Source organism: Sebastes umbrosus, chromosome 3 (genome assembly GCF_015220745.1).
Source record: "Sebastes umbrosus isolate fSebUmb1 chromosome 3, fSebUmb1.pri, whole genome shotgun sequence".
Taxonomy (NCBI): Eukaryota; Metazoa; Chordata; class Actinopteri; order Perciformes; family Sebastidae; genus Sebastes; species Sebastes umbrosus.
The window spans coordinates 1,555,560-1,567,063 of NC_051271.1; the positions used below are offsets into that span (position 1 = coordinate 1,555,560).

Below are 11,504 nucleotides of genomic sequence, written 5' to 3' on the forward strand. Positions count from 1 at the left end.
ACATGGGGTTTCTAAAGACTTTTTGTTTCGTCAAAATTACAAAAAAATAAACATATTTTCTCACTTACGCCGGCTGGTATCTCACCATGGAGACGGATTTTATTGGTCCACCTGCATCACCAAATACTACGAGGGTTTTTCCTTTGTTTTTGTAATTTGGGTGAACTGAGCCTTTAACTGCCACAACAATATATCAGCATGCTACAGTACACAATTAATGTATATTAAAAGGATGAAATATGAATAAAATACAGTCAATGTTTGTGTTGCATTTGTCAGACGTCTGTTTATTTTACCCAATTTAAGTTTCAAGTTCTTTATTGTTATATATGCACAACAATTACTGAAAAGCAATGGAAAGAGAAAAAGGTTGTAATATTATGAGAATAAAGTCAGAAGTTTACAAGAAAAAAAGTCGTAATATTATGAGAATAAAATCAGAAGTTTACGAGACATAAGGTCGTAATATTATGAGAATATAGTCATAAGTTTACAAGAAAAAAAGTCGTAATATTATGAGAATAAAGTCAGAAGTCTACAAGAAAAAAGTCGTAATATTATGAGAATAAAATCAGAAGTTTACGAGAAATAAGGTCGTAATATTATGAGAATATAGTCATAAGTTTACAAGAAAAAAAGTCGTAATATTATGAGAATAAAGTCATAAGTTTCGAGAAATAAAGTTGTAATATCAGGTCGTCTGTCCTACGTCTTGTTTAAGGATGGAGAGAAAATGATCCACGAGACCTCAGAGGTCAGATTTATCCAGAGTCATCTGGTGCTTTGAAAGGACCTGAGGATTACCAGTCTCCTTCAGTATGTGAGTCAACTCCTCTGTATCACTGTGCTAATTGATAAACTTCTTTTACTACTACATTTAGATATGGGCATCCATTCAAACACCCAGTTTCAGTGAGAAAACTCCCACTTGTTTCCAAGTTTAAACAGGTTGTTTTCTTCTCCAATCAGACAGTTACTGACTTCATGCATACTATAATGATAAGAGGAAGGAAGTCGGTCTCATTTAAAACTTCTCACTTCTACTTAATGTGCCGACCGCAGAGGAACATTATCTTTAAAGACGACCGTGCATATTTGTTTATTGATATTATTGATATTTTCTTGCAGACAAGAGTTACCTGCTGATGTGATTTATTTTCTCTGAAGTTGCAGAGAGACGAGAGGAGCAGCTATGAGTTTAACAGCAGCAGCGAGTGGATTTGTCATCTTCCTTATCTCTGTGCCAGGTACTGTATCTATATCTACATTTACACTTTACGCCACACTTATTCAGAGCAAGCTACACACTGTTTTAAGAAAATTATATAAAAATACTTTTATTGTTTTATTGTTGTGAGTCATCAGATGTGTTGCATGTTTTCACACATGCAGCATCTCTCTGCATCCTTTTACCTGAACATTGAAGTGGTGTGTATCATTGCACAGTAAGGTTAGCACTGTTTCAATATAGACTGTAGTAGACTGAATATATATATAGTTGTTCTCAATCGCTTTGGCTTATTTTTTTGAAACAGTCTTAACTTCCTCTAAACTGTGAGTGCAATAGTCACAACTGTTTGATGGGACATCACAACTCTATTGCATGTTTGCAAAAGGTAGTAACTAGGGATGCACCGATACCGATGCCAGTATCGGTTATCGGGTCCGATACTGTGCTCATGTACTCGTACTCGCAAAACAGCTCCGGTACCATTTTACGGTGGTGCACCCGACCCCGCTTAGACTTGCGTTAGACTCCATGGTCCGTGTTTCAAGACGGGTTGGGTGGGTTGCCGACATCGCCGCAGACCCCTGGCACCTTTTTACGTCGGCCGAGCCCCGATCTGGCGGCACGACGCGGTTCGGGCGCACTAAGGACAGTCCGCTCCAGGCGACGGTCCGACAGGAGCAGGGGGGCCTCCCCGGCGGGGAGCACTGTAAAGCTGTGGCCACAAGCCACCTTCGCCCCGAGCCTTTCCAAGCCGACCTAGAGCCGGTCGCGGCGCACCGCCTCGTATGCGGGACTCCCCAGCCTGCCGTGTGTCGCTCACACCCTCCAGCTGGCTGTTAACGAGGCTCTTTTGGCACAGAGAAGTACTCGTATCGGTACTCGGTATCGGAGAGTACTCAAATGTAAGTACTTGTACTTGGTCTGAAAAAAAGTGGTATCGGTGCATCCCTAGTAGTAACTCACCCAAAACACTTCATTCATGCTTCTAAACCAGTTATTGTGTCACATGTTTTTTCACTACGTCAACCCTGGAAATGTTTCTGATATATAAATCTCTGTTTTGTTCTACTTCCTGTTGACACTGACTGTTTACTGGACTACACCAGAATGTCAGTTTTGTCTACCTGAAAGCTGAATGTGTATCTCACTGAGCTTTTTTAGATTCCCATTTCAACAGTAGGTCAACGTTTACTGGGAAAAGTCAATACTGTAGTGTATACTGAATGTACATGTGTGTTTACAGTACATGTATTTGTGTAGCAACGTGTTACATGTATTATGAACAGAAAATTCTCATTTGAGCTTTCATGTAAAATAAAGAACAGAAAATTTGCCAAAATAAATGACATCCATGCCAAAAAACAAACCCTGCAACAATGAAAACTACCTGCTGTAGTTCAGTAACAAAACAAATGGTACCTCGTCACAGTAGATAACACCATGTCATATAGATATTTATGGATTATTCATGCATGTCTGACTGATTTTGATAACTGAATGGATCATTTTACATGTGACGACTCAAACGATGAAATAATGTTTAGAAGTTGTGAAGAGGACGACGGTTTCACTGAGAGTCAACTCATCAGTTTAGATCAGTAAGACGTGTGCGGGTGGTTATTGGACTGACTCTTTTGCACACGTGCTAAAACACGTGCAATTAGCTTGAACAAATGAGGATTTCTATTGAGCCAGAAAAACTGTAACTGTATAAGTGGAGCTGTTACTGGCTCATCTAAAGGATTTGGTAACTTAAATCTATAAATGTATGTATGTACATCCTTTTTTAGAGAACAAGATAACGTCTACCAAGAACTGAAAATTAGGAACCAAACCTCGCTAAATCATTTAGTTACTTGCAGACGTCGCTGTGGTGTTTCGCTTCTCTGTATGTTTATCAGTAATCTGCTTCAGTTATCTAAATACACTGCTCAGCAACACCTGATCATCACAGTATAACACCGTCATCAGTTAAACTTCAGGGATATCAATCTGTCCGTTTAGGAAGCACAAGTGATTGTGAATCACTTTCAGCTGATTTGGTGCAAATGAAAGAGACAACAATGGAGAGGCAACAGCAAGACAACCCCAAAAAGGGAATGGTTCTGCATGTGGTGGCCACAGACAGTTGGTCTCTCCTCATCATTCCTGACCGGTTCCTCTCTAGTTCTGTGTTCTGCTAGTGTCCTTATCACTACTTGTAGCATGAGGCGGTACCTGCAGCCCAATCAGGTTGCACAGGTAGTCCAGCTCCTCCAGGATGGCACATCCATACGTGCGGTCGCAAGAAGATTTGCTGTGTCTCCCAGCACAGTCTCAAGAGCACGGAGGAGATACCAGGAGACCGGCCGTTACACGAAGAGGGCTGGACGGGGCTGGACGGGGCCGTAGAAGGGCATCGACCCAGCAGCAGGACCGCTATCTGCTCCTTTGTGCGAGGAGGAACAGGAGGAGCACTGCCAGAGCCCTACAAAATGACCTCCAGCAGAAACAGACTCCATGAGGGAGGCATGAGGGCCCGACGTCCTCCAGTGGGACCTGTGCTCACAGCCCAGCACCGTGCAGCTCGATCGGCATTTGCCAGACAACACCAGAATTGGCAGGTCCGCCATTGGCGCCCCGTTCTCTTCACAGATGAGAGCCGGTTCATGCTGAGCACATGACAGGCGTGAAAGAGTCTGGAGACGCCGTGGTGAACGTTATGCTGCCTGCAACATCATCCAGCATGACCGGTTTGGCGGTGGGCCAGTGATGGTCTGGGGAGGCAGATCCTTGGAGGGTCGCACAGCTGCTAAGTTAACGCTCCCAGACGGTGAACTGGTGACTCAGCTGTCTGTTGTGCTCGTACACTGCAGCTGGCGCGAGGCACAAATCTGGTCGGTTAACGGTTAATAATCGGTTAACGAGGGTCGGTTATCGGTTAAGATATTTTTTTAAAATTAGCATCCCTACTTTGAGCACAAAACTAAGTTATTTGTCAAAAGAATTTTGGCAAACAGTGTGGCTAATCAACTTAGTCAGGAAATGACTCAAATAAATATGAAATATCATAGAAATGCCAAAATACACTGGAGGGGGGCTTTAATTCTCTGCTCAGGTAGACATTACTCCTCTGTATCTTTACATAGTCAAGAGTTGTTTGGTGCTATATTAATGCTCTGTATATTGAATTTAGCACCTTTAAAGCTGCAGTAAGATTCACAGGTCCAATGTATTCCTGATCACTAAGCAAACACTTTGTCTTCGGACCTCTCCAAGCCTGTGTTCACAGTGGCTTTATGCAGAAATAACAGCTTCAAAGTGCATAAAACATAAATGACCGTAGAGAGAAACATTCCCCCAGTAGCCTGTTGACGTCAGACATCTTTGTCTTTGCAGTGAGAAGTTTTAAAGCCGAGTAGTTTTGGTAAATGTATTTCAGTCATCCAGCAGGTTTCCATATTGAAGAACCTCCATGTTCTGAGTCTGATTGTGGTTCCTGATGTGCTCTGTGTTACAGTGATACAGGGTCAGGATGATGTCTGGGGAGTGACTTACACTTCTACTGAGATCTGTGCCTTTAAGGGATCAACAGTGAACATACGCTGCAGCTACACATACCCATCCAGAGGAAATGACCGTGACACTAGAGTTAAGAGAACATTCTGGTTTACTAAAGATGATGTGGATCTGAGAACAGACCGGGCGTATTCACGTCGTGTGCAGCATCGCTGTGAAAACAACGACTGCACTCTGAGAATCACAGACCTGAGAGAGAGCGACTCAGCTGAGTACAAGTTCAGGTTCATAACAAACCAACCAGGTGGACGTTTAACTGGCTCACCTGGAGTCACTTTGTCTGTTACAGGTAACATTTTCATTTGAATATTTGGTTCCAATTGTTCAGCGTCTAGGAAACACTGGTGTGTGTGTGTGTGTGTATATGTTTACATGCATGTCATTTAATGGTTTGTTTTGAAATGACATCTCTACTCTTTCTTGATCCATCCAGACCTCCAGGTGCAGGTGGGGAGATCATTGAACCAGGCAGAGCTGAAGTGTCAGAGCAGCTGTGATGTAGCTGATCATCCTTCATATGTCTGGTACAATAATGGACAGGAAATAGATGAAGAAACGTCTTCTCACAGAGTCTCTGTTGACGATAACAGCAGGTATTCCTGTGCTGTTAGAGGACATGAGGAGTACCGCTCTCCCCTAGTGTGTAAGTTCAGGAGGGAATCACTATCCACTTCACGTCTAATATTTGAGCTCACATTTCAACACATTCTCACTCCCAACTCGTCAAATGCCGACATTTGGTCAGTGGCCGGACGCTTTGTCCACACAGGGAACGTAAGCAGCTGCTTCGCTGAACGGCTGCGTGTTTCACGCATGTGGTGTCCACGCCGGCTGCGTTTCTGCTGCATTTCTGCTGCATTTCTGCTTCTGCTGCCATCCCTTTCTTTCTACATAGAGTTTGCCTTTCATAATGGCCATTTCATTTCATTATAAATGTCATTTATATTTATTTTAAACAGACAAAGGTTAAGAAACATGTGGTAATTTGTAAATAATAGTAATAATCCACAATTAAAACCCCGTACTTTATGTACTTTACTCTACAAGTCACTGCATGTTCTACAACACTGTCCTGCAAATATTTCAGAATAAAAGCCTCGTGTTAACAAATGAAGGAATTCTGTCCACAGAAAAAGCGCTTGAGAGCTTTTATTTTGAAATGAAAGCAGGAAGTGTTGATTTAACAATAAATCTTCCCTTTTTTTTCCATGTCCGTGACATATTCTACAGATGCAGACATTGAAACTGTAGTAATGTTGCTGGTATGATGTCATTATACAGTCAGTAGATCACTTTCACTGTCTGTTGTTGCTGTGAATCGTGCGCGGTAAAAATAGGCGAGACCTCGAATCTCTAGGAGAAACGCAGCTGACAGCCGAGCCGGCTGCTCTAACCTGTTAACATAGACACCAAAATAAAAAACAACAGGTTCCGCAGCCGCCACGCGCTCCTGACGTTTCCTGTGTGGACACACCATTACGCTTCCAACTATGATGCTCTAGTTACCCCTCTAGCGGCAGTCAGGAACGTCCTCTAGCGGCAGTCAGGAACGTCATGTCACAATATACGTTCATTACATGCATAGTGTCTTTTCAAAATAAACTTCCGTATCCACAGGAAGTTAGGTTTAGGCAACAAAACCACTTAGGTAGGGTTAGGAAACGATTGTGATTGACGTTAACTTGACTAAAGACTCACTCAGCCACAAACAACTGGCATCTGATTGAAAGTCCTGTGTTTGTTTGACCTGGATGGTTTGGATGGATTGCTGTTGAATCATTAAATCTCACAAGTGGCTGAACTTATTTCTGCTTTTACCGTTCTTACACAAAACGCCGTACAGAGCCGCTCCTCTTTCAGGACACTCGATTGGTTGTTCCATTTTGTCACTTCTTTAACTTTTTGTTATTGTTCATGTTTTCTCCTCCAGATCCTCCAAAGCGTCCCTCAGTGTCAGTGAGTCCCTCTGGTGAGATAGTGGAGGGCAGTTCAGTGACTCTGACCTGTAGCAGTGATGCTAACCCAGCAGCTAGATACACCTGGTACAAGGAGAATGAAAACTTCCAACCTCTCAGTAAAGAACCACAGCTCATCTTCAGCCCCATCCAGTCCTCTGACTCTGGAAAGTATTACTGTTTAGCTGAGAATGAACTTGGGAGGACATCTGGATACATGTCTGTTGACGTGAAGTGTGAGTGAAACCTTTAAGCAATACATATTAAAGTAGTGTTGTTCACTATTGGGCACCAGATTTGCCTCTAAACCATCAGACATCCAGTTTCAGATGCTGCCACATTGCTTCTTATTTAAATACTATTCATAATAATTTGTTAATACATCTTCCAGATCCTCCAAAGCTTCCCTCAGTGTCAGTGAGTTCCTCTGGTGAGATAGTGGAGGGCAGTTCAGTGACTCTGACCTGTAGCAGTGATGCTAACCCAGCAGCTGACTACACCTGGTACAAGAATGGAAACCTCAAACCTCTCCGTGAAGAACCACAGCTCCTCTTCAGCCCCATCCAGTCCTCTGACTCTGGAGATTATTACTGTACAGCGGAGAATGAGCTGGGAGAGAGGACGTCTGAATACATCTCTATTAATGTGAAATGTGAGTGTAAAAGCTTGTTTTTGTCAATTTGTTCAGACAGTCTGTAGTAGATGTTTGAGGGGAAACTTTAGTCTGCATTGATTGTCGTACAAATTGTGACAATTATTTAAATATATGTGGCACTAAAGTAACACATCCTCCTTTTAAAGTTAATTTATGCTACCACTTCTCCTCCAGATGGTTGTTTCATAAATATAGGAGCAACTCAACTCGTTCTGCACAACTTGATTAGCTGTTGCCTTTATTCGCGGTGCGTTAGCTGACAGTAATCGACCTTGTTCTGAAATCCGTATGTTGCTTTTTTTGCCGCGAAATATTTGCGTTCTGTGTTAAAATATTCATGAAAAAAACAAGTTAGAAATGTTATGATTTCTTTGCGATCAAAACTAAATGAAAGTGATGTAAGTGTAATAAGCAAATATATCTTATTTCTCATGATATGGAAGTGCTTAATGTTTGTGCAAAAGTTAATGAAATCTGTCTTTCTCTACACAACCATGCAACAAGCAAACATACAACATGCCATGTATCGTGTAAGACTCATGTCTTCACTTCAATTTATATATAACCAGTGTTGAAGAAGTCACATGCTTAACAAGGCTTATTATGCAAAAGTCTGTCTGTATCATGCATACTAATATAAATATCTATTTACTGTTCTCCAGATCCTCCAAAGCTTCCCTCAGTGTCAGTGAGTCCCTCTGGTGAGATAGTGGAGGGCAGTTCAGTGACTCTGACCTGTAGCAGTGATGCTAACCCAGCAGCTGACTACACCTGGTACAAGAATGGAAACTTCAAACCTCTCCGTGAAGAACCACAGCTTGTCTTCAGCTCCATCCAGTCCTCTGACTCTGGAGATTATCACTGCACAGCTGAGAATGAACTTGGGAGGACATCTGGATACATGTCTGTTGACGTGAAGTGTGAGTGAAACCTTTAAGCAATACATATTAAAGTAGTGTTGTTCACTATTGGGCACCAGATTTGCCTCTAAACCATCAGACATCCAGTTTCAGATGCTGCCACATCGCTTCTTATTTAAATACTATTCATAATAATTTGTTAATACATCTTCCAGATGCTCCAAAGCTTCCCTCAGTGTCAGTGAGTCCCTCTGGTGAGATAGTGGAGGGCAGTTCAGTGACTCTGACCTGTAGCAGTGATGCTAACCCAGCAGCTGACTACACCTGGTACAAGAATGGAAACCTCAAACCTCTCCGTGAAGAACCACAGCTCCTCTTCAGCCCCATCCAGTCCTCTGACTCTGGAGATTATTACTGTACAGCGGAGAATGAGCTGGGAGAGAGGACGTCTGAATACATCTCTATTAATGTGAAATGTGAGTGTAAAAGCTTGTTTTTGTCATTTTGTTCAGACAGTCTGTAGTAGATGTTTGAGGGGAAACTTTAGTCTGCATTGATTGTCGTACAAATTGTGACAATTATTTAAATATATGTGGCACTAAAGTAACACATCCTCCTTTTAAAGTTAATTTATGCTACCACTTCTCCTCCAGATGGTTGTTTCATAAATATAGGAGCAACTCAACTCGTTCTGCACAACTTGATTAGCTGTTGCCTTTATTCGCGGTGCGTTAGCTGACAGTAATCGACCTTGTTCTGAAATCCGTATGTTGCTTTTTTTGCCGCGAAATATTTGCGTTCTGTGTTAAAATATTCATGAAAAAAACAAGTTAGAAATGTTATGATTTCTTTGCGATCAAAACTAAATGAAAGTGATGTAAGTGTAATAAGCAAATATATCTTATTTCTCATGATATGGAAGTGCTTAATGTTTGTGCAAAAGTTAATGAAATCTGTCTTTCTCTACACAACCATGCAACAAGCAAACATACAACATGCCATGTATCGTGTAAGACTCATGTCTTCACTTCAATTTATATATAACCAGTGTTGAAGAAGTCACATGCTTAACAAGGCTTATTATGCAAAAGTCTGTCTGTATCATGCATGCTAATATAAATATCTATTTACTGTTCTCCAGATCCTCCAAAGCTTCCCTCAGTGTCAGTGAGTTCCTCTGGTGAGATAGTGGAGGGCAGTTCAGTGACTCTGACCTGTAGCAGTGATGCTAACCCAGCAGCTGACTACACCTGGTACAAGAATGGAAACCTCAAACCTCTCCGTGAAGAACCACAGCTCATCTTCAGCTCCATCCAGTCCTCTGACTCTGGAGATTATTACTGTACAGCGGAGAATGAGCTGGGAGAGAGGACGTCTGAATACATCTCTATTAATGTGAAATGTGAGTGTAAAAGCTTGTTTTTGTCATTTTGTTCAGACAGTCTGTAGTAGATGTTTGAGGGGAAACTTTAGTCTGCATTGATTGTCGTACAAATTGTGACAATTATTTAAATATATGTGGCACTAAAGTAACACATCCTCCTTTTAAAGTTAATTTATGCTACCACTTCTCCTCAGATGGTTGTTTCATAAATATAGGAGCAACTCAACTCGTTCTGCACAACTTGATTAGCTGTTGCCTTTATTCGCGGTGCGTTAGCTAACAGTAATCGACCTTGTTCTGAAATCCGTATGTTGCTTTTTTTGCCGCGAAATATTTGCGTTCTGTGTTAAAATATTCATGAAAAAAACAAGTTAGAAATGTTATGATTTCTTTGCGATCAAAACTAAATGAAAGTGATGTAAGTGTAATAAGCAAATATATCTTATTTCTCATGATATGGAAGTGCTTAATGTTTGTGCAAAAGTTAATGAAATCTGTCTTTCTCTACACAACCATGCAACAAGCAAACATACAACATGCCATGTATCGTGTAAGACTCATGTCTTCACTTCAATTTATATATAACCAGTGTTGAAGAAGTCACATGCTTAACAAGGCTTATTATGCAAAAGTCTGTCTGTATCATGCATGCTAATATAAATATCTATTTACTGTTCTCCAGATCCTCCAAAGCTTCCCTCAGTGTCAGTGAGTCCCTCTGGTGAGATAGTGGAGGGCAGTTCAGTGACTCTGACCTGTAGCAGTGATGCTAACCCAGCAGCTGACTACACCTGGTACAAGGAGAATGGAAACTTCAAACCTCTCCGTAAAGAACCACAGCTTGTCTTCAGCTCCATCCAGTCCTCTGACTCTGGAGATTATCACTGCACAGCTGAGAATGAACTTGGGAGGACATCTGGATACATGTCTGTTGACGTGAAGTGTGAGTGAAACCTTTAAGCAATACATATTAAAGTAGTGTTGTTCACTATTGGGCACCAGATTTGCCTCTAAACCATCAGAACCATCAGACATCCAGTTTCAGATGCTGCCACATCGCTTCTTATTTAAATACTATTCATAATAATTTGTTAATACATCTTCCAGATGCTCCAAAGCGTCCCTCAGTGTCAGTGAGTCCCTCTGGTGAGATAGTGGAGGGCAGTTCAGTGACTCTGACCTGTAGCAGTGATGCTAACCCAGCAGCTGACTACACCTGGTACAAGAATGGAAACCTCAAACCTCTCCGTGAAGAACCACAGCTCCTCTTCAGCTCCATCCAGTCCTTTGACTCTGAAGAGTATTACTGTTTAGCTGAGAACGACCTCAGGACGATGAGATCCAAATCCATCTTCATTAATGTGAAATGTAAGCTCATTTTAAAAGCAGTGATTAGTTACCATGAAAAAAAGTTTTCACCTGTAATGTTCCACATATGCCACACGCACAACTATTTACTCCTTTAAATACAACATGTAGCACTGATCCTATTCGCTGTAAAGGTTGGTAAACTTTTATTTATTCATGTTTTCTCTTCCAGATGCTCCAAAGCTTCCCTCAGTGTCAGTGAGTCCCTCTGGTGAGATAGTGGAGGGTAGTTCAGTGACTCTGACCTGTAGCAGTGATGCTAACCCAGCAGCTAACTACACCTGGTACAAGGAGAACCAAACACTGCTTCAGGGACCAGAAGGCATCTATCATTTCACCTCCATCAGCTCTGAGGACAGAGGGATCTACTACTGCAAGTCTGACAATCAACATGGAGAGATCAACTCCACGTCTCTATCAGTAGATGTCCAGTGTGAGTCACACACGTCTTACATGATACTAATGTCCTTCAACATCATGCAAGACTAATATT

General features: G+C 41.7%; 2 protein-coding genes across 7 annotated transcripts in view; one reads left to right on the plus strand and one right to left on the minus strand.

Annotated features, from left to right (window-relative positions):
- The window catches only part of LOC119484981 (NACHT, LRR and PYD domains-containing protein 12-like), a 956,516-nt gene that overhangs the window by 890,809 nt on the left and 54,203 nt on the right, over window positions 1-11,504 (minus strand). The gene's annotated exons all lie outside the window — the stretch shown is intronic.
- LOC119484985 (B-cell receptor CD22-like) overlaps window positions 1-11,504 on the plus strand; it is a 45,528-nt gene that overhangs the window by 30,335 nt on the left and 3,689 nt on the right. For 4 of the 6 annotated variants that reach the window (XM_037764199.1, XM_037764200.1, XM_037764201.1 and 1 more), the window contains 2 exons: window positions 10,751-11,011; window positions 11,184-11,444. In XM_037764199.1, coding sequence (XP_037620127.1) covers window positions 10,751-11,011; window positions 11,184-11,444 — 522 coding nt within the window. Of the gene's footprint in view, window positions 1-7,135; window positions 7,397-8,061; window positions 8,320-8,474; window positions 8,736-9,400; window positions 9,662-10,750; window positions 11,012-11,183; window positions 11,445-11,504 lie in introns of all 6 variants that reach the window. The other 2 variants (XM_037764198.1, XM_037764197.1) reach the window with 1 other exon arrangement.